The following is a 24,220-nucleotide window of genomic DNA, read 5'->3' on the forward strand; positions in this document are numbered from 1 at the left end:
CTAGAACCAAATGGCTACAGATGTGACTGGCATCTACACTCCACCCCTGCAACCCAGTGCTGCCTCTTACAAACAAACTGGTCTTGCTCCTCCTTGATGGTCTTCAAGGACAAGGAGAACAATTTGGATATAGCAGTAGGTGTGATCATAACATTAAAAGTCAGCTCACAAGTGCTACCAAGAGAGGGAACTCTTCCATTTCCTATTTCTGTTCAAGATTCATCTTTGAAAAAACTTGGACAATGTTCATTATATACTGTTATACTTCATTGATTGTCAATCTGATTAGCAAGCAGCAGTAGATACACATGCTAGGGATACCAAGATGCAAACTTCCTTTTCTTTGGATTCTTTTTTGAATACATCTAGAAACCTCTTTATTTCTGCATGTATTCTGCAAAAACTAAATAAGGATTAATGTTTAACCCCTTTGTACATCCTTATAATATGGAATATTTTATTTTAGGACTATCTTTTATGGCATTTAAACAGTACTTTTTGAAGGTAACCATAATCTATCTTTCTACATATATGCAGAATTCAGTTTACTTTACAGATTCAAGTTATGCCAAAAATTGTTTTTTTATTTTATTGCCCTTTTATTATTATTATTGTTAGTAGTAGTAGTAATGGTAGTAGTAGTAAAGTAAACTGGCTAAATTAATGGAGGATACCAGGGATTGAACTTAGGGGACATGACCACTAAGGCACATCCCCAGTTCTATTTTGTATTTTATTTAGAGACACTGTCTTGATGAGTTGCTTTGCTGAGGCTGGCTTTGAACTCCTACCTTTGAACTCCTGCTGGCTTTGAATCTCCTGCCTCAGCTTCCTGAGCTTCTGGGATTACAGTTGTGTGCCACTGAACCCAGCTATAACCGGTTTCAGAATGGCTAAATCAAGATAACTAACATGCATGATCTCACATATTTATCATTTTATGTAGTAAGAAGACTTAAAATCTAATTCACATTATTAAAAATGCAATATATCATTATTAACTATAGCCACAATGTTGTATAATATCTCTTAAACTTATTATTTCTCCTATCTAACTGAAATTTTCTATCCTTTTTTTTTTTTTTTTTTGACCAATATCTCCATCTTCCCTTCTTTATCCTCTGGAAAAGTGCTATTCTATTCTCTATTTGTACAAATTCAACATTTTTTAGATTGCACATATCAGTGACATCATACAATTTTTGTCTTTCTATGTAAAAACCTTATTCTTATTCTTATTTTTGAAGTTCATGACTTTTCATTCCTAATTTGGAAAGCATAGTTCTACAAGTTCAAGTTTCTGATAACTCAACCAGTTTTTTGGTAGAGAAGAGAGCTAGAATAAGTTCATTATAGAGATGCAGTCACATATGGAAGTAAGATAAAGGAAGGAAATAAATTCTATGTACTCTTCTCTAGAGGTAAAAGAAGAAAAGATAAATCGGCTTACACCTCTAAATAAAAATGCATTGATGTTCCTGCATTAAAACATGCTGTCCACTTAAGATGATCATGGGCAAAATGAGTAAAAATAAGTACTCTTAAGCAGAGGTTAAAGGTACATGTTGGTGACACAGTGTAATGGCACATGCTTACTGTCCTCGGTACTCTCTAAGATGTGTAAAACTTGTTCTTATCATGTATTACCATAGAATATTGTCCAGTGCTTGCTGTTGTCCTTTATTATCATGAGGGGTTGGTTCCAGGACCCTACCCCTTCTAGAGATGCTGTATCTCTTACATATAATGATAGACTATTGGGCTGAGGTTGTAGCTCAGTGCTAGAGTGCTTGCCCAACATGTGTGAGGTGCTGGGATTCATCCTCAGCACATCTAAACATAAATAAATAAAAAAGTATGGTGTGCATCTACACTAAAAAAAGTTTTTAAAAATGATAGAGTATTTGCATGTAATCTACTAAAATCCTCCCACATATTATAAATCATCTTTAGATTACTTATAATATCAAATACAATGTAAATGCTACAAAATTAGTTATTATGCACTATTGTTTAAGGGATAATAATATGATTAAAAAGTATGTGCATATTAAATACAGATACAACTATTATAGGCCTAACTATCTTTTTGGTTTGAAGTTGGTTAAATTCAGATCTATCGAACCTGTGGCTATGGATGACTAACTGTACGTCTTTTTTGTGACATTCCCCCAAATGCTCTCTTTGTACAGTCTGCTTTGGTCCACTTCATCTGCAGTTTTTTTTATTTAGTCTGTTTCTATCACTTAAGTGATAGCCTTGAAAAATCAATTTTGTGAGGTAATTCTAACTTCCTGACTTGTTAATATGGGCATATAAGTCAAGTAGGGATATTACATTGAGACAATGGGACAATAAATTTTTTTGAGGCTCTGAAAAAAATAAATGCTGTCCAAGTTCCATTATTTCAAGGAGTATACTTACAGTATAATTAGTAGCTTGAATGTTCCTAAGTGCTGTTTCCAATTGTGTTATCAAAAAACGTAAAGTTAAAGCAGGAACAATTTCCTCCCCATTCTGGCTATTTGCTGCAACTTCTCTCTGAAAAATAGGTTAGTTGAGAATTTCTTTAAGTTAGAACAAATACCTATAGATATTTATATTATACCAATAATACATGCTCACTATAGAAAAATTGGAACAGATAAAGATGGTTTTCAAAAAATCTACAGCACCCAGGTATACTCATGTTTGTTAATTATAAGTAGTTGATGAATCTCGTTTGTAACTATTTCCTATAAACACTAAAAGCAAGAGGTTGGCAACATCAACTCCTACTTCAGAGTAAAAGAAGTAATCCTACTTTACTCTCATTATTTCTCTTCATAAGTATAGGTAAAATCTTCTTTCCAGCCCTGAATCTGGGGTAAATAGAAACTATGGCAGTACTACCAAAAATCAGGGCAAGCATTTTACACCAAATTAGAGAAAATGAGCTAATATGCACTTTTGTTTTCTATCTACTTTGTTATTCACATGGATAAAATTAAAGAACTATGTCTTTTCTGTGTGCTGATTCCTCAAAGTTGTACCCTCAAATGCTTTAAATTATATTGTATTTAATGATGTATATAACCTGTGAAAAATTTAATCTATAATTTCTTTGTATGTGTGTGTGCCTGTGTGTTACTGAGGATTGAACCCAGGGACACACACAGGCTAGGCAATTGCTCTATTACTGAACTACATCCCCAGCCCTAATCTACACTTTGTAAACTTGATTTCCAGTATATAATACTTTCCTTCTTTTCTCCTAACTAACTAGATACTGTATTTCAGTCTCCCCAGCAGATGACTCAATAAATCTCTTTTGTTATCAACACACATTCCCTAAAGTAATCCACTGTTATATTTTAAAATATTATCTACAAACTGATAGTTCCGAATTTATTTTTCTAGTCCACAATTGTCACCTGAATTACAGACTCATATATTCAACTATTTACTCAATATTATTTCTTGAATTTGAATAGGCATATAAAACATAACACTAAAGTTATACCTCTGTCAAACGGGCTAGGTAATTTCAGATCAATCCTCCTGATGAGAATGACTAAAAATGCTAAATAAAATATGAAAATCACTGAAAGCAATGGAATGCCATAAAGGTATTGAAAATCTCTGAAGCCAACATGCAGGAGAGGTGGAAGACCCAAAGTCATGAGATAGACTTAAAATCACTTTTCTAAAGCAACTGCCAAATTCACTTGTGGCTAAAATGCCAGGCAGAGCTCTCAGGAGATGGCAGAGTTAGAGAAAAATTAGAGTGCACGGCAGGGACTCTAGTAAACACCTTATTCTTTTGTTTTGGTTCTAATAAAAGCAGACTATAATTAAAAGACCTGAATGCAAGTAGTTTATTTGGGAGGTAGAGAATAATGGTTAGAAAGGGGAAAATGATGAGAAGAAAAAGCAAGCTTTTAATAAAGCACAATGGGCAACTGGGGTTCATATAACAGCGACACTCTGGACTCTTGAAAAATAAAAGCCTAAGATTTACTTGACTAAAGGGGAAATGGAAAAGGAGTATTTATATAATAACTTCTAATTTATTTCATAACTTTTAATACATTGGTTGAGTGCTTTTGGGTGGGGGGATTAATAAGAACTTCCGAAATGCCAGATGTACAAGCATTCAGCAGTTTTAAACAGGCCTCGAGGCATAGATGTAGATATTAAAACACAACTGACCAGAGCATACTGAAAAGATAGTGTTTCAAAAATATGTGCGAGGCACTGACAACAGACCCTTTCTCATGAAACAGAAGTAAGTTTAGAATTATTCCAATCCTTGGGTGAATTACTTAAATCTAACAGAAAAGCAAATAAGCAAAGACTAGGGGAAAATCAGAGTGCATGGCTTATCAAAGAGAAGGGACTTCCACCTCTCCTGCATGTTGGCTTCAGAGATTTTCAGTGCTATTATGGCTTTCCATTGCTTTCAGTGATTTTCATATTTTTAAGTATTGTTTTTAGTTGTAGATGGACACAATACATTTATTTTATTTGTTTCTATTTTTATGTGCTGTGGGGATCGAACCCAGTGTCTCATGCATGCACTCTACCACTAAGCCACAATCCTACCCCTGATTTTCATATTTTGTTCAGCATTTTTAGTCATTCTCAATGGGAAAATTGATCTAAAATTACCTAGCCTATTTGATAGAGATGATAATTTCAGTGTTATGTTTTATATGCCTAATCAAATTCAAGAAATAATGTTGAATAAATGGTGAATAAATCTGTAATTCAGGTGATAATTCTGGACTAGAAAATATGCAGATTTTTCCTGTTTTCTAGTTCTTCACAGGAAGTTGTTTTGAAACAACTCAGGCAACTACTGCAAGTAGCAGAATTCACTGTCATCTTTTCAATGATTATGGAATTTGTATTGATATTTATGTTTATTTGTGATTACTTGGATTATTCTTGTTTTCTTTCTTTTTTCAAATATTATTAGGCACTAGTTAGTTTTATTGATTCTATTTTATGTTTTATTTCATTTAACTATCCTTATTACTTCTTTTTATTTTTAACTTTCTGTTCTTCTCTTAATGTCTTAAAGTTCACGCATAAATGATTGATATTCAACCTTGATTCTTTTTCTAACTCATGAATTGTAAGCTATAAATTTTCCTCATAGCACTGCTTTAGCTAATAACGTAAGTTTTAATATATAGTTGTTATTCAGTTCAAAAATGTTAACTTCCATTGCAATTTCTTCCTTGACCTATATATACCCTAGATCACAAGCATCTATCTTAAGAACATGAGATTTCCTAGTTTTATATTTTTATTATTATTTCTAGACTAATTGCTGATGTTCTATATGCTTTTTATGAGTTAGTTAATCCTTTAAAATCTAAAGAGACTCGCCTTGTGACTTAGCCAATTTTTGTAAATGTTCTATATGCACTTTTTAAAAAATGTATATTCTACCACTGTTGGAAGTAGTGTATTGTGCTTGTGTCCCCTAATGGGATGAAGTTTGCTATATGACAACACACTTTGTGTCAGCAGTTTTTAAAAAGGACAGTATTAAAATCTCCCATTGAAATTGATCATTGTCCCTTTACTATTCAGTTTTTATTTTTATTTATTTATATATATATTTTTTACAGTATTGGGGATTGAGCTCAGGAATGCTTTACCACTGAGCTACATCCAGAACGCTTTTATTTTTAATTTTGAGACAAGGTCTCACTAATTGCAGAGGCTGGCCTCATACTTGCAATCCAATTGCCTCAGCCTCCCAAGCATTGATTAGAGATATGTGCCCCCTCCCACCATGCTCAATTTTTATCACTTTATCATTCATAAAAGTTCCTTGTGTATATATCTCTATTTCATCTGCAATTTGGGTTCTATTTTCTAGTCTTATTCATGTGTAATGTCAAGAACAAGTAACACAACCTTTTAGTTATTAGTCTTTTAGTAAGTCTTAATATGTAAGTCAGCAAATTTCTGAGCCCTTCTCCTCTACAGTTCTCTTAGAAAATTTTCTTGGTTGTTTTTCCTCTTATTTCTCATTTGAACTTCAGAATTATCTTTTAGTAACAACAATAACAAAAATCTTTTCAAATTGGAATTAGTTGATATTTAATTTAGGAAAAATTGAGAACTTTATTATACCATGTATAGAGAGCTACATGCATATTTTCCACTCAGGTCTCCTTTTTTTTTTATACTCTTCATAGGGTTTTAGAGATATTTATTTATTGTTTTAGTAGAAAGCATTGATTTCTAAACTTAGCTGTGAATAAAATCAGGGTAAATGCTTGCTAAACTGCAGATTCCCAGACCTACCCCAAGAGATTTTGATTCTTTAGTACTTATATATGGTTTTGACATTATCATGTGAGTGACTTAGGATGAACTTTGAAAACTATCCTAGTTTATCTTATGTATTTCTTAGTTGTTTTCTTGAGTATTTAATTTTTTTTTGCTATTGTAAACAAAAACTTTTCTTCTATTCTTACTTTCTAATTGACTATGCATACATAAGGTTTACTGATTTCTGAGTCTAGTTGTTTCTTGATATTTTTCAAAGTACAAGAGGAAAAAAAGGAGTCAAGACAGATTCAATCATAGTAACTGATCTCAGTTAAGGTTATAACTACATATAAAATCGTAGGAAAAGTTTCAGAGTTTAAATTTTTAATTGTAACAGCATTAATTTATTTCATGAAAACAATCATGTATTTTTTTACATATAGAAGGTACAAATGTGGTATTTTTAAGATACCTAAGGTGTACTGCCCCCACTGCCATTTAACTGACACAGATTAAAGAGTACATCATTTTTCTTAACTTTGGAAAACACTATTAATTTAAGAAATAGTTCCATTACTATATTGGAAGCTAGCACAAATTATTTTTTAGAGAAACTATTTGCAAGATGGAAATCTATATATTCTTTAGAATATGTATTTCACTCATAAAATCCAAAAGTTTTGCATATCATTTCTGTTTTACAGTTTTGAAAAAATATTTAGTAAAACATTAGAAAACTAAAAACATTCTCTTGTCCCAGAGTGTCACAATGAAGGAGGCTAGGAAGATGGCGGAGTAAAGGAAAGCTACATCCCAAGTTGTGCCATGGCATGGAGCTAAAACAGTGGATGTATAGCTTCTGAAGGCTACATGGAACCAACCTGGAGGCCACCAGTGTAGATTCACCTCAGACAGAGGAAGAGGGAACAAACACAGACTTAGTTGAAAGAAATGTGAGATAAAAAATGCTGTCTAATCTTAACAGATTCAGAGGCTGCATTGCATGCTGGTGCTTAAAAATCATGCTGTATATGTCAACTGGCTGTGGAGAGCTGAGTAGGAGCCATCTTGGGACAAGTGCGCTGCCAGAATGGCAATTCTGGAATTTAAGAGATCAGGAGGCAAAAGAAACAAAAACCAAAAAAACAGTGACAACATCCAGGCAGTACCCATTTTTGAGGGACCTATGCTGGGCCTCATGAAACATGAGAAACAGACACGGAGTAGACTATACCCAGGGGCATTAGAGTCAGAAGGGTGAAAGGGACCCCAACTCACCTCTCCTTTGTGTTTATCTTATGTATATGAAGCAGGCTGGGAGTCTCCACAGGTAGGGGTGAATACACTCAGGGATTAAACTCAGGAAGGCTGTGATCCTGGGCAGCAGACTGGATTTTGTGAGAGGCTCCTTAAAACCAACCTCCAAAGAGATCAGCTACAGTCTAGCTCTAGGTGTCAATCTAGTCACTCCAAAGAGGGCTCTACCCAACAAAGCCTGATTAGACCTCAGTCCACTCTCCTGGCAAATGAACAAAATGCCAAGCAGTACATCCTAACCCAACCCACCTCATACTGATAAGAAGGGAAGCTGAGTCTTACATCAAACAGCTTCCATCTTAGACCACTTCAATTGGAAGTTCAGAGAGCAACACAAAAACAGGAAGGAATTAACAACTTTTACCCTTTGCTCTTAGTATATTACTAAAGAAGAAATGGAAAGAAAGTCTATTGGACATAAGCAGTGCCCACCTACTCTGGTCAATTATTTTGATTACCTCAGTGGAGAAAGTTCCTTCATTCTTCACTAAGATTTTGGAATTTTTAAAAGTTATTTTATTTTTTATTCTTTCCATATGTGTATATGAGACAGAAAGTGTGCATGCATGTGAATTCTGGCTGTGTTGATTGGTTCAGAATCATATACATATACTTATTTTTTCCCCCCTGATTTTCAGCATTTTTTAAAAATATTGTAATTACTTTTTCCTAGCATTATCTTCAGAGTATTCAGACTTTTTAGACTGTATATTTTAGTTTGGTTTTGTATTATTTTCATTTGTTTATTTCTCTTGTCTTTCTTTCTCTTTTCCTGCTAATAGCCAAATTCTATTGTTTCATTCCTTCTTTCTTGATACATGCTGCTTGTATTTTTTCTATTCTTTCATTATAAAGATTACTTGATACATCTCTTCTGCATTCTCTGTTCACTTTCTGAAATTGTAAAGTGTTTCTTAACTACTTAACATGTTTCCTTTTCCCGTAAATAACTCTACTTTTACCACATTTCAGAACTTATTGGTCTCTATAACTCATACCCCCAGCATTAATGCTAAATACAGTCATTACTGTTGTGGATGATACAGTTGACACCTGCTCTTTTCTTTCAAGCCAGATCTAGTTCACGGTTATTGTTCTTACCATTGACAAGTGCTAAAATACCATTCCTCTTTATTAGTGACAATTTGCTTTAACACTGTGTATTGTTTATTGTTTGCAACAGTTGTTATTATGATGTATGTTGCCCCATTCTGTGAGGTGCTGGGAATCTATAGGGACACTAAAAGTTCAGAGATTAGAGACTGCTACAGAACTAAGCATTCCCTAACATTACTCCAACTTAAAGAAGTAAGGAGACAAAAGTCCCAAACCAACAAGAATCAGAGGAGGAACAATCAGAGGGAACTTAGGTCACACCCTTGACATTTATGCATACACCAAAAACAGAGAGAAGTCCTAGAAGAAATAAGGTAACTATAAAAGGATATGCACACAAAAAATGATAGGGGTCATAAATTGCAACTGATTTTCATGCATCTATGAGTTTGTTGGAATAACCCAACTACTATAAAGCTCTTTTTAAAAAAGAAGTAGTAGTAAAATGAAGATTCCAAGACCTGAGTTACAATGCATGAGTTAAAAAAAAATCATTTACATAGAGCTATTACTTCTGCCTCAAAGACAAATTATAATGTTACCTGCATGGTCTGGAAAGAAAAATCTTCTTGTAAGAACTTCTTAATGTGAGGAATCACACCTTTTGGTAGAGTATTAATTGCATTTAATAACTTCTTAACTTCTAATAGCAGGTTAACTGGAACAAGGTCAGTAGGTATGTCTTTTTTCTGTTTGTCCTACAAGACATTTATCCATTAAAAATTTATACAATTCTACATACTCTTGTTTACTCTAGTGATTAAAACCAGCAAAAGTATTAAAAATAGAGTCAAATTCCTAATATATGTATATCATTGTGACAGACACATAGAATGCAAGTAAGAATAAGATAGTCTCTCTGTTCTCTAAGCAACTTAGTGAAATCCTGTCTCAAAAATTATAAAGGCTGGGGAAGAATCAGTGGTAAAGTACCCCTGAGTTTATTCCCCAGTATCAAAAGTTTTTTTTTTTTTTTAAATTACAATGTTATATAGATTATTCTTTACTTTTTTCTTGCTGGGTACAGTGGTACAAACCTGTAATCCCAGCACTTAGGAGGATAAGACAGGAGGTTTGCAAGTACAAGGCCAGTTGCAGCAACTTAGTGAGGCCCTATGCAACTCAGCAAGACTCTATCTCTAAATAAAATATGAAAAATAAAAAGGGCTGGGGATGTGGCTGAGTAGTTAAGTGCCTCTGCATTCAGTCCCTGGTACCAAAAAAATTCAAAACAAAAAAAAAACTTTCAATAAATATGATATATAGTATTCACATAAATGTTTTAATCAACTATAAAGTATTTGTCATTGACAATAAAAAAATTACATCAATGCATAATGCAGAACTTCTCATTTAGGCCTAGAATTTTTAACAGGAAAGATAATAAAAATAAGAAAGAAAAGTAATTTCATAAACAACTCAGCAAAACATTTTAATAAATAAAATTTTTATATGTGATTGCATTCACATATGTGTTTGTAGTTTCATTTTTCTTGAATTTTCCTTTGAAAAGACAAATGAGGTGGCCAGGGATGTGCTCAGTGGTAGAGCAGTTACATAACATGTGTTGATCACCAGCAATACACATACACATACACACACACACACACACACACACACACACACACACACACACAAACACACACACGAAAAAGATATGAGTGATTTCTTTCTTTCTTACCCCCAAGAACTGGGGATCAAAACCAGAGCCTCACACATAGAATACTAAATGCTTTGCCACTGAGCGTATATCCCCAGGCCTTTTCATATTTCTGAGTCAGTATCTCACTAAGTGGCCCAGGCTAACCTCAAACTTGTAATCCCTTTGCCGTCATCATATTAGGTTTAAGGTATAAGCCATCAAGCCTGGCCACAAATGAGAAATTTCTTAAAACTAACTGTTGAGATGTTTCTGGGAGAGTGAATTTAATTTTCTATCAATTTTAACTCACAGTGAGAATTGGTACTTAGAATGATAACTTTGATATATAGTATCAATCATGCAAGAAATATTTAATTATGATCATCTTACTCATTTAGAAAAGTGGACTCATTCAAAAGCTTTTAAGATTATTGACTAAATTTAGCATTACATTCTCATAATTAATCATTATTAATTAATTAAAATTAAATGAAAATTAAATTTTCTCTTACCAGTTGACTGGTTGATTTTTCTATCTTATTCTCAGTTTCCTCTTCAGTCTGTTCTTCCACAGTAGAATCCTTACTGAAAATGAGTAAGAGAGGTGTTTTCAGAGCATCTCCTTACAAAGATCACGAATTATAGTAGCAATCAATCTAACAACTGAGTTCTGTGTAAAGTTTTAGATAATCCTGGTAAGTATCAAAGAAGTTAAGGTAGACCTTACTGGATGATGGATGGTAGAAAAAATAGCAAGTTGATATTGTAGAACCTGACTCAATTCCTAGTCAATAATTATTGTTCCTTCTTAAACCCAGCCACAGCATCTCTAATATTATACATCTCTAATATTATGGAAGACATACAGGCGTTGAATTTGCACTGTTTGGAGGGAACAGATTACCACAGGGTCTCCTGTGTTATGCTTAAATTACTTTCTTAAAGTGAAAAATAACAGTATGTACTTCATAATAAGTTTTATGAGGTTTATATAAATTAGCATTTGTAAAAGCATTAAAAACAATGTCTCAACATAGCAAGTATATATAGTGTGTTAAAATTATTTTGTTGGGAATGTCCCAAGTACAGCAAGTTGTAGCACATTTTTTTTCTTTAAGAGAGAGAGAGAGAATTTTTTTAATATTTATTTTTTTAGTTTTCAGCAGACACAACATCTTTGTATGTGGTGCTGAGGACTGAACCTGGGCGGCATGCATGCCAGGCAGGCATGCATGCCAGGCAAGCACGCTACCGCTTGAGCCACATCCCCAGCCCAACATAGCAAGTATATATAGTGTATGTTAAAATTATTTTGTTGAGAATGTCCCAAGTACACCAAGTTGTAGCACATTTTTCAATAGCCCTGGTAGAAAACTTCTCTAAAATTATACTTCACCCACTCCTCATTCGGCCACTAATCAAAAACTGTCTTGTAGCATAAGATATCTAATTCACAATAGACTGCCAAGGTTACATAGAAAAGACTAATGTCATGCCTTTGGAATCTTAACAAATGAGTTTGTTTTTGTCAGCCTATTCCTTACCTCACAAAAAATTCTTCTGGTAGAGATTCCATGTTGCACAATGTTCCTTTATAAGTCTTCCAATGCTTGAAAACTGACTTTTACTACTGCTACTTAAAGCTATAAGGAAAGTAATATTTTTAATTAGTAAAGTTATTTTCTTTATCCCTCCTGTAAGAACTATACAGTCATTAAAACTTTTTGAAACTGCTATAAAAGGAAAATAGTTTCCCCTTCCTAACACAATGTCTGCCTATACTTTAATGTACTTATTTTTCTAGGCATAAGTATATTATCAATTTATAATCATATTGAATGAAAATATTTTACCCCACTTTTTTTTAGCCACTGAATAATATACAAAAAACATCTTTCATGTTATTTTAGCCTCCTAGCCAACATTTTTGATAGCTACACAACGATTGGTTGGTGTTTCCTTGATGATTTTCTAATAGTTGGACAAATAAAGTTCTCATATTCTCTGTGATAAACTCCATTGTTTACAACACTTTTCTATATTTATGATTTTTTTCCTTTTGATAATTTCTTAGAAGAATTTCTAGGTCAAAATGCATTTTAAGACTTCAGTGCATATTTCCAAATGGCTTCCTAAAGGGTTTGTAATAATTTATTTCCCATAGAGGTATGAGTTTCTGCTTTATATAACCTTAATAGTATTAATTATTTTACTTCCTTTTAGTTTAAAAATGACATGTAGCTGCTTTATCCAAAATTATATGATTGGATAACTCTATAAATAGAAAGTGGGATGTAAAGAGATCTTATACATCTTTGGTTAGAATACCAATGGATTTTGTGGATGTTTCCTGAAGGAAAAAAAATCGAAATAATACAAATGAAAACAAAAAGATAGAGCGTCATTAGCATTCATTTATTTATACAGCTATTTATTCCAAGTTAGTGCCATTTGATCTTCTATATTAAGTGTTCAAGCCTCTAGACTCAAGTATCTTCTGCTAGGCTGGCTTCCTTGTCTGATCCCCCTTTTTAAGTCCAGAAAGTGTTAAAGCAAGCATATGTATAACTACTGATAAATGTTCTTGGGCAAAGGAAGAAATGATGAGGAAAAGAAAGGAAAGTGGCAACAACATCATAAACATAACAGATCTACACTGCTTTGCAGCATAAGACTGGGTAAAGTTTCTCATTTATTCCTTCTATAACAACTTTATTTCAGTAACAAGGGAACCAGTTTATCTAACAGCATATTTAATATATACCTACAAATCAGATTGGTTCAGCTTTTTACAGGCACATTACTAAAAGGCAATGTAACATAGTAATTCCCAAATCAAGAAAATATATTCCAGAAAATCAACTATAAATCACCAATTAAGAATTCAAATAGTATACTATGGAAACACTGTTTTATATGATGTTGATCCTGCTTTAAAGCCTCCAAACTAATTTAACCCAAAGAGACAACAAGTAACTGCAAAATTTGAACTCTTCTAAGCCTGGAGGTCTGAGTATATTCTTACTGGAGAGCTTAGTAAGGAAAGGGCAGCTCAGCACTGGTGTGTGGGCTAAAAGAAATCATGTGAGGATCATCTGTAAAACATTCCTAACTATGATACTACTATTATTCTGTATTTGATTAATTCCAACAGTTAATACAAAAAGTTTTGAGAGAAAAGAGCAATTCTCCATGGATGGCGTTGGAGTAGATAATGCTAAGTGAAGTTAGCCAATCCCAATAAAATAAATGCTGAATATTTTCTCTGATATAAGGAAGCTGACTCATAGTGGGATAGGGAGGGGGAGCATGGGAAGATTAGATGAATTTTAGATAGGGAAGAGGGGTGGGAGGGAAAAGGAGGGGGCAGGGGATTAGCAAGGATGGTAGAATGTGATGAAGATCATTATCCAAAGTACATGTATGAAGACTCGAATTGGGTGTCAACATACTTTATATAGAGATATGAAAACTTGTGGTATATATGTGTAATAAGAATTGTAATGCAAAAAAAGTACATGTATAAAGGCATGAATTGGCATGAACATACTCTATATATAAAGATATGAAAAACTGTACTCTATATGTATAATAAGAATTGTAATACATTCCACTATAGTGTATTTTTTAAAAATAAAATCAATAAACTAAAAAAAATTGTTTCAGTTTCGATTTTTAAAGCTGTGCCTATTCACATCAAAGCAGGAACAGCTCGTTTATTTTATTAATCACTTAAACATTTATTTTGTAGCTCTATTGTCACCTCCCTAAGAGATCTGTGGACCCATTTTTTTGTAAAAATCCATTCATATATTTATCTTGACTAAGTTATCTAACCAAGTTAAAGGTTCTAATTTGCAAATAAATTCACATTTCAATGGATAGATTGATGTTCCATGAATTATCAACCCTTGTCAACTCTGGCACTTATACATTACACAATGCCAGGAGGAAAAAGAGAGTAACGATGCAAAAAACAGAGTTCACACTTTTGTCAATGCTACTAGATTAAAAATAAAGTAATTAATATCTTTGGTATTTTTTAGTTGCATATTTTAGTTATTAAGAACTTCTCTTATACAAACTAAATCTTAACACAACTGACATTCTGGACTGGATAATTCTTTAATATGTAAAGCTGTCTATGCATTTTAAGATGTTTAGTAGCCTCTCCACACCACTCAGCCTATTGGGGCAACCAAAGATATCTCCAGATATTGCCAAAAATCCCTTGGGGGCACAAAATTGCCCTGGGTTGAGAATTAAAGATAAACGAATGAGTTAGGATGATTAATTATGTGGATACAAAACAAATTGTTCTGGAAAAGAAAAAATAAGGTCATACTGATTATTGTCTAGCATACAAAAACACAAACAAAACATTTGTCCACAAGACAGTGAAATGACAAAGTATTTCATTTAGATTTCCATTAATGTCAAAATTTGAAAGACTGTATATTACTAATAATGAGCACAAAAATTTTGGAATCACTCTACAGAGGTAAAGAGGCCTGCTCTAAAACATACTAGCTATCCAACTTTATATGAAATTAATATTCTCTGTGCTTCCTTTTATCTGAAAAATGGGGATAATGATGGGTCCTACTTCATAGGATTGTAAACACATTTAAGCACTATTAAAAAGTGTTCATATCATCACCATCTTCATCACTTAATTGTTTAGGTTTACAACAAAATTAGTTTACTTTTCCTTTAATTCTCTATAGTGATGGGCAAAAGCTATTATGAGAGGAAACAATAATCATGAGATTTAAGAAATGGGACAAAAGGGCTAGGGTTATGGCTCAGTGGCAGAGCATTTGCCTCACATGTGTGAGGCATTGGGTTCAATTCTCAGCACAGCATATAAATGAATGAATAAAATAAAAGTCCATCAAGAACTAAAAAAAATTTAAAAAAGAAATGGAACAAAAATTATTTTCAAATATATACACACAATGTAAATTGTAAATTAGTATTCAGCACCTTGAATTTTCATATTAGTACATATTACTATCTATAGTCTTTGATCTGCATCATACACCATTGTATGTCATTTTTACCAGATCATTACTGATAAAACTTAGCTGTGTCTGGGATCTTTTTTTAAAGATTTGCTATTAGAAACAATGCTACATTAAACAACCTCAAATAGTCAGCTTGATAAAAATTTGATACCTATTTTAGAAAGATAGATTTACTACATCAACACTGAATTAAATATATTCCAGAAGTTCTGCAGAATTTAACAGAAATTTTAATCACGTATTTTCTGTCCCTCCAAACCCACTGTCCATCTGTGTTCTACTTCACAAAGATCATTGTTAGCACTGGATAGCAATTTACCACAGAGAAGTCTTGAAATATATACACATTCCTCCCAATAAAGAAAACAAGCCTAAGGCAAATTAGCATATTGTCAGAAGCAGGTTTTTAATTCTATTTACATCTATTCAGTAATTTATTTCTGGAGTTAAATAGGCAAACCTACATAATATATACATGTGTATAACATATAAGCACATGTATTTGTTTTGAATATTTAGAATGTATCCATAATACACAGGTTAGGATTTTTCTGACCCTCCAACCCGTCCCGCAAAACAAAAACAAAATTAAAAAAAACATTTCGACGTGAAACTGTCCACCTGAAAACCAAGGTGTTATGGACTGGATAGGTAATTCAGTGAAAAAGCACATACCTAGTGCTGGTGTGGCCCTGAGCTTGATTCCCAAACCAGTGCATATATGTGTGCACGGGTGTGTGTGCGCGTGGGTGCATGTGCGCGTGCATGCGCACGCACGCGCCAGCGCGCCCACAGAAAGTGAGCTGGTGTGCCAGCGCACACACAGAATGAGTTCGCGCGGCAGTGCGCGCGCACGCAAGCATGTGTGTACACACACACACACACACACACACACACACACACACTCTCACACTCACAGGAAAAGGGTGAGAGAGAGTGGGAGAGAAGGGGAGAGAGGGAGAGAGAGAAAGAGAGAGAGGGAGAGAGGGAAACAGGAAGAGAGGGAGAGAGAGGAAGAGTGAGGGAGAGAGAGGGAGAGGGGAAGAGAGAGACAGAGAGGGAGGGAGAGGGAGGGAGAGGGAGAGAGACGCAAGAGAGCTAGCAAGCATGCGTGCCCATGTGCAGGCTAGAACTAAAGGGAACATGGGCACGCAGGAAAGCAGGCAAATACCACTCTGCTCAGAAATATGGGTAGGTACCAAAGGAAGAAGCATATACTATGAAAGCATATTCTCTAAAAGTGAAATTTATCTTCAACAAATTAAAAAAAAATAGTCATTAGACAATAATCACAAAGAAAGAATACTGAGTTTTGTTACATAAAGAGTACAGAACTCTTCTTTTTGTGCACCTGTCTGTACCAATTGATGAAGTCTACCTTAACCATCACTAACATGACTCAGTGGCTACTCCAATCCTCTTAGAAAGGCATACATTTGTAAGGTGAGAGGTAGAATAAGCTTATGGTTATGAAGAATATCCTTTCATACAAATGTCCGAATGTCTTCTCTGATATAAGGGGGCGGGGTATCCCCAGTGCCTAAAATAGCACCTGATATAGCTGAAGACTCAATATTTTTCTTTTGTTTTTGAAATGATCTCACCGAATTGCCCAGGCTAGCCTTGAACTCACAATCCTCACACTTCAACCTTCCAAATAACTGAGATTACAGGCATGAACCACTACACCCAAAGAATAATGTCACACATCCTCCTGCATACCCCAAACCTTCTGGAGACAGAAGTAAAGAGGACTTATGAATAGATTGAGTACCTTCTTTGCTAACCCAGAATCCTACTAAAGAACTCAAAAGGCAGCCCATGTGCGCCTTCAAAAGTGAAGGTGAGGCCAGGCATGGTGATGCACGTCTGTAATCCCAGCAGCTCAAGAGGCTGAGGCAGGAGGATCACCAGTTCAAAGCCAGCCTCAGCAAAAACAAGGTGCTAAGCAACTCAGTGAGACTCTGTCTCTAAATAAAATACAAAATAAGGCTGGGGATATGGATCAGTGGTCAAGTGCCCCCGAATTCAATCCCTGGTACAAAAAAAAAAAAAAAAATTCAAGATGATCAGGAGGTCAAGACGGCACTTGTGTTCTTTGGCAGTAAACTTCTCCATGTCCTTTGCTGTTTCTTCCACATCTCTCTAAATACTTTTAAGTACCCTGGGGTTTAGATTTCAGATGTGTCTTCTCTATTCATACTGACTTTCTACACTACTTAGTCTGGAGGGTTTTTGTTTTCTTTCAGCCCTGACCTCTTCTTTAATTGCCAATATTAAATTAAGTAGCCTGCTTGACATATAACAGATGTTATGTTAGACATTTAAAACAGAGCTCCAGATAACTGCACCTTCCCACAAAATGACTGAAAAGAGCCACTCAGACAAGTTAGGTTAGATCAACACACATACCTGTGGGAAAGAAACAAATGTTCATGATTTCAACCACTGACTTTTGAGGTGACTTGGTTATTCAGCCAAAACCAATTAACACTTTGCCCTAGCAAATATTGCAACACCTTAATTTGACTTTGATAGTTCCTATTCTGTCTCCATTTGTCTCCCTCCATAAATCTTATTACTAACATTTACTTATGTGTCTAGTTATCTTTATCCCTCAAAAAAATACTCAGGGTTGGAATTGTAGCTCAGTGGTAGAATACTTGCCTACCATTATGAGGTCCTTTAGTTATTCCCCAGCACTGAAGGGAAAGACAAAAACTAAAAACAGACAGACAAAAAAGTAAAATAAAAACTACATGGGCAGAATTTTTCGTCTATTTTGTTCACTGCCACATCCTCAGAATCCTTTGAAATATACCTAGCACTTAAGTATTCATTAAGTACATGGTGGATGAATGAATGAACAATTGATCCTCTGTTTACAATTCTGGTACAATTCTCACATTACAATATTCAGTATTCTACAAACTCTGCAGTTCTGTAAAAACTATAATTCACATCTTCATTCAGTCTGATTCATTTAACATAGCTTAAACCCTGATTAAAAGTGATTAAAAATTAGTATTTTCAGAATTGAAGACAGCATGTTTTAGATTTTTCCAGAACAAATAAATGAACTAGTCAGGCATAAACTCATGTTATAAGATCCTAACCAAGTGTTTGTTTACTCCTTGAAGCCTGATTCCTAAACTATGGAAAATATCTAAGCCAAATATAAAGAACAAACAGTAATAAAAGTTCACAAAGAGATATTTTATGCCAATCCTTGAAGAATGAAGGAACTGGATACTTAACATTTTATCCTTAAAAAAATGTGTATTCTACAACATTCTCTATTTCTCTTAATAGTACTTATTCTGGTTCCCCAAAAGAGTATAACCTCTTTGAAAATAGTATTGGCACTCAGTAGATATTTGATTGTAGCATTTTTCAATTATATTTTCCTGACTGGTTAAAATGACTTTTTTTTTTAAAGGTAAAAATGAAGATTCTGACTTTAGGTTTTTAAAATTACTGGTGTAAAGTAAGTGTTCTTTATAAAAATACAGAATATAAAATGTACTAAGCCTTTAACTTCTACAAAACTATGAAAAAAACCAAATGTATGGAGGCTGGGGTTGTGGCTCAGAGTGCTCGCCTAGCATGATTGAGGCACTGGGTTCTATCCTCAGCACCACATAAAAAAAATAAACAAAATAAAGGTGTTGTGTCCATCTACAACTAAACAAGAAATCTTTATTTAAAAAAACCCCAAAAAACAAAAATCAAATGTATGTATGCGGATAGAATTAATAAAGGCCAAGCAAAATTAATGATTCAAGAATGAATGGAAAAGAATTAACAAATTAAAGTTGGTTCTTTTGAAAAGGTGCATAAAAATGCAAATAAGAAAAAAAAGACATTAGAATGAAAAAGGAAATTTAAAACTACATGGGAGAAGTTAAGAGAATAAAATACTAAATGCAACTTGTTGTATATCAATACTTTTTAAATCTAGAAAACATTTAGTATGCTAAATATTTTTTCCAGAAATAACTAAAGAAAAGGTTGAAAATTATAAGACTCATAATCTTATTAGAAATTCATAATTTGTTGAAGATCTACCACTATACAATTTACCAAGTTTAATTTATTAGGCCAGTTTTGTATTCATTCTGCATAGATCAAGTAATTCCTATAGTATTATTATTCTATACCATTAAAAATGAAACTCTGCAATTCATTTTTCAAAAGTAATACATACCCAAATTCCAAAGAAAAATAAAGAAAAAATATTGTAAAGTCTCACTTAAAAACATAGATAATGATACCTGAATAAAATATCAAAAAATCAAAACCTACAGCATAGCAAAAACAGGGTCTATTACCACACTGCCTGTGTCACCCTGGGCAAATTATTTCATCTTTACTTTAGTTGTTTTTTTTTTCCATCTGTAAAATGATGATTATAACAGAATCTATAGCAGGGAGCTGTTATGAATATTAAACAGATAGGTAGAAAGTCCTTAGAACAGTGCCTGGCACATGACAAATGCTCAATTAGTCTGTGTAATTATTATTCCAAGAAAAAATGCAACATAATATAAAGAGGAATCTCCTTAAAATGATATAAAATACTTATAACAAGTCAATAGTACAAATTATACTGAGTGTAAAAAATATTAGGCCAGGTGTGGTGGTGCCTGCCTGTAATCCCAGGGCTTGGGAGTCTGAGGCAGAAGGATGGCAAGTTCAGAATCAGCCTCAGCAACAGCAAGGCGCTAAGCCACTTAGTAAGACCCTGTTACTAAATAAAATTCAAAGGGCAGGGGATGTGGCTCAGTGATTGAGTGCCCCTGAGTTCAATTCCCGGCAACCTCCCCCAAAATACTGGTCATTCTCATTAAAAATACTCAATGTTATCATGATTTTTCATACTTTCAAGATTATGCTAATACAATAAGATAATAAATATTGGAAGATAAAGTAATTATTTACCAATGATATAAGAAAGAAAGTCTAGAGAATAAACACGACTCTATTAGAATTATTAAGAGAGGCTGGGGTTGTGGCTCAGTGGTAGAGCACTTGCCTAGCATGTGCAGGCACTGGGTTTGATCCTCACCACATTAAAAAAAAAAAAAAAGTATTGTGTATATCACAATAAGTAATCAAAAAGTATTGCCTCATTGTCCTGAGGCTTCACAACTAAAAAAATTTTTTTAATTAAAAAAAAATTACTAAGAGATTTTGATAAGTAGCCTGATTTAAAGGCAAACCAAAAAATTAGCATCTATTTCTTAAGAGTAATAACAAAAATTTGTAAGAGAAAAAGAGAATCTTCTTAAAATTATAAAAAATTATAAATACCTAGAAATATAATTCAATGGTACAAAATTCTATGATAAACTATATAAAATTTCACTGAATAAAAAATATACCCCAAATACTGTTGATTGACTACCTCAGCAATACCTGTATTCTCCTAATTACACAACCTAGAAATTTGGAAATCCTTCTAGAGCAATCCTTCTCCTCAATCTTCACATATAGTCACTGAATCCAAATTGACCTCATAAATATTTCTCAAATTTTTACCCCTTCTAAATCTCCAAATCAATTATCCTAGTTATACTTTGCAAAGACAGAAGCAAATTAGTCTCTCTATTTCTAGTGTTTCCCCTCTCAAAATCATAGCCCATTCAGCCAGAGTAATCAATCTAAAACACAAATTGACTAGATAAGGTCCCAATTTAAAAACAGAGATCACTACAGCACTCAAGATGGAATCCAAGCGCAAGGCCTTTAGTCACCTGGACTGAGCGTCATCTCCTTCATCTACTCTTTACCCTTTTTAAGGAATAAAAACATGGTTCTGTTTACCAAATTAGGAATGCAAGTATCACTGACTAAAAATAAAAATGCCCAGGTTTCTCACAGCTACAAACATGTTCATATTACTAAGCTTCCATTAAATTTGGTGAAGATTTTTTCACGAGAAAAAATTACTTTATATTAAAATAAACAGAAGAAAATGCAGAATTTTGTTACCACTTAAGTTAAAATGCAAGATTCAAAAGAAGGCTCACACCCTCGGAGTTGGAGCCTTTTGCAGGTGCTAAAAATGGTGATGCTTACTCCTGTAATTGGAGGTGAAAAAGTGTAATACTACCAAAATCTTAACACTCCATTTACCAACACGTGTAACTAACACAAAATAATTGTCAAGCAATAATTCTTTTTTTTTTTTTTTGGTACTGGGAATTGAACCCAAGGATGTTAACCACTGAACTACATCTCCAGCCGTATTTTCCATTTTGAGACAGGCTCTAGCTACTTTATAGAAGCTCATCTTGAAACTGTAATCCTCCTGCCTCCCCAGTAGCTGGAATTAGAGACATATGCAGTACACGCTCAATAATTCATTCTTTATGTTGATTAACTCAAAGGTCTTGCAAGATCTTATATGACCTCATCTCTGTATCTCTACCACTCATTCTTGCTCTCTACTCTGTATTCCTAGTATGTTGTCACATTTCCACTTTGTCTTTGTCCTCACCATTCTCACTAACTAGAAACTTTTTCTACTAATGAATATAGCTTTTTCTCAACTCCTAAAAGTATTTCCTCAAATGTTGCTTCTCTATGAGGTAACAATACTCTTTATGTTTTCCTTATTTTTCTGTTTATTATAGATTTCCTACCAGAATGTAAGTTCTATGCCACTAAGATTTTTGGTGTTTATTCACTGAATCTCTAGAGCCTAGAACAAGTACATGGTAGAATCTCAACGAATTAATTTATTGAATGAGAAATCCTGTCAAACAGATCATACTTAGATTTTACTTTAAGAAAAGGCTGGAACAGTGAGAACCTGCCTGGAGTCACATAGTCAAAGATGAAGCAATGATTTGTAAAAAACACGGTTCCATTCTTTACAATCACTGATAAGAGACTTTCATTTATGTGGTGAATTCCTAAAATACTTTTTATTTAGGATATTTACCTTATCAGACAGTTCCTTCCTAGCAGGGGGTACTTCCTTCTCTTTGTTCCCAGACTGGGAATGCCTAACTCATAAACATTCAATAATTATTTAATATGGGAAATGAATAAATGCATAAGTGAATACATTAGGTACCCCCAAACTTTTACATGAATGTCTCAATGGTCCAAAAGATTTTCAACTATCCTATTTAATTTTAAATCGAGTTTTTAATATAAAAATACAGTGTGTCTTAACAAAAGTACTGGCACAGAAAGTTTCTTCAATTGACAAAACGTGATTTCCGAATTAAACGGACTTGTGCTGTATCCGCACAATTTCCTACAACCTGGTTTTTAAGGTTTTATTCGTCATCAGCATACACTATGTTGAAAGTTCCAGAATCAGTTACTCACTTCACTCTACACATGCATATTTCCTCTCGTCAAAAAATGCAAAGTGTCATTTTCGTCATCATCGAACTTTACAAGTCATGCTAGACACACAGACAACTTCGCTTACAAAAATTAACGCCGAGAACATCCTCCGGAGCAATACCTGGCCCAGGCGTCCCCGAGGTAGCTTTCTGGAGTAAGTTTGGCACTAGTGTAAGGGCATGACTAACTTGCTGTAGAACCCCAGGTACCACACACAGGTCCTCTCTTGAGAAATATTCACTCCTAGGCATAAGGGGGTGGTTGCAGCAAGACTTAAAATTGAGGCCCCTCCCAGGCCGCGTCAAAATCCAGGACCCAAAGATTCTTCTCCTCAGATCTCCTCACCGTGTCTAGACTAAGGGAAAGCGACCATTTCTCTGGCAGAAGATGATGCACAAAGAAAAAAACTAGCCCTTCAGCGTGAAGGCCGAGGAGACACACGAAAACAGAACATACTACTTAGCCAGGACCGACCCCCGGAGCCTAACCGCCCCTCCACAAGTTAAGCCGCAAACGCGTTTATCGCGAGATTTCTCGTCTTCGCGGAGCTCAATCTGAAACCTCGCGGCCTTTTGTGTAAGAGGGGCTAAGAGGCCGTCTCTCCATCCCTTTTCTGGACCCACAGAGCGCCTCGACCCCTAGGCCCACCCCTCCCCGCAGACCTAGCAGTCCCTCAGAGTGTCTCGAAACTTCCGGAGCTCGACCGGAACCGGAAACAACTGGGAGTGGGTGGAGCCGCAAAACGAAAAAAGCGCGGTGAACACTGGAAGCCCGAGCGGACGGAGACGGGGCGGCTTTTTGATCAGCACTGCGGACTGGACTGTCCCGATGGACTCCACCGCCTGCTTGAAGTCCTTGCTCTTGACCATCAGTCAGTACAAAGCCGTTAAGTCAGAAGCGAACGCTACTCAGCTTTTGCGGCACTTGGAGGTAAAGGATTTCGCGGCGTGGGACAAATTGGGTTCTCCGTCCTTAATAATTACCACGGATCCTGGTGTGGCCGGGGAGTGGCGGCCCCAGCTTGGGACAGAAAGGACAGCTCTTCACTCTCTTAACTGTCATTTTGTATTATGAGGGCAAGTGAGTATAAGCCTTCAGGTGGCTGCAGCGAGAGAGGAGGGCCTACGGAGAACTCCAAGAAAAGAGCGGGTGGGAAATTTGGGCTGTTTCTTATAGGTAAAGAGAGCTCAGAGCCGTCCTTTCACTTCCTTTGCTTCTTGTTTTTTTTTTTTTTTTTTTTTCCCGTTGAAACCGAGCCTTCCCAGTGTTCAGCGATCTTCGGGGATGGCGGTGGAGAAAGTCCTGCCATTCGTTCCCAGTGATTTTAGTATAAGCTGTCCTGTTTTAGGCTCTTAAATTTAGGTTCTCATTTAAAGCTTATTTTATTTCTCTGAGCTTTCCCTGTTAAAATGGAACAGAATTTTAAAATACATTCTATGTTATATTAACCCTATGATTATTATTAGCAGATAGTACCTGT

General features: G+C 34.7%; 2 protein-coding genes across 8 annotated transcripts in view; one reads left to right on the plus strand and one right to left on the minus strand.

The window, feature by feature from the left end:
- Dzip3 (DAZ interacting zinc finger protein 3) overlaps positions 1–23,451 on the minus strand; it is a 96,946-nt gene extending 73,495 nt beyond the window's left edge. Inside the window, exons 1-5 of one of the 7 annotated variants that reach the window (XM_040270401.2) lie at positions 23,403–23,451; positions 11,893–11,991; positions 10,861–10,933; positions 9,249–9,404; positions 2,425–2,541 (exon numbers count right to left, since the gene is read on the minus strand). In XM_040270401.2, coding sequence (XP_040126335.2) covers positions 2,425–2,541; positions 9,249–9,404; positions 10,861–10,933; positions 11,893–11,924 — 378 coding nt within the window. In that variant the 5' untranslated portion in view covers positions 11,925–11,991; positions 23,403–23,451. Of the gene's footprint in view, positions 1–2,424; positions 2,545–9,248; positions 9,405–10,860; positions 10,934–11,892; positions 11,992–16,050; positions 16,247–22,719; positions 22,984–23,085; positions 23,225–23,402 lie in introns of those variants that run through there. The other 6 variants (XM_040270400.2, XM_040270397.2, XM_005335579.5 and 3 more) reach the window with 6 other exon arrangements.
- Cip2a (cellular inhibitor of PP2A) overlaps positions 23,376–24,220 on the plus strand; it is a 37,450-nt gene continuing 36,605 nt past the window's right edge. Inside the window, exon 1 of the mRNA XM_005335578.4 lies at positions 23,376–23,670. Coding sequence (XP_005335635.2) covers positions 23,569–23,670 — 102 coding nt within the window. The 5' untranslated portion in view covers positions 23,376–23,568. The remainder of the gene's footprint in view (positions 23,671–24,220) is intronic.

Source organism: Ictidomys tridecemlineatus, chromosome 3, assembly GCF_052094955.1.
Source record: "Ictidomys tridecemlineatus isolate mIctTri1 chromosome 3, mIctTri1.hap1, whole genome shotgun sequence".
Taxonomy (NCBI): Eukaryota; Metazoa; Chordata; class Mammalia; order Rodentia; family Sciuridae; genus Ictidomys; species Ictidomys tridecemlineatus.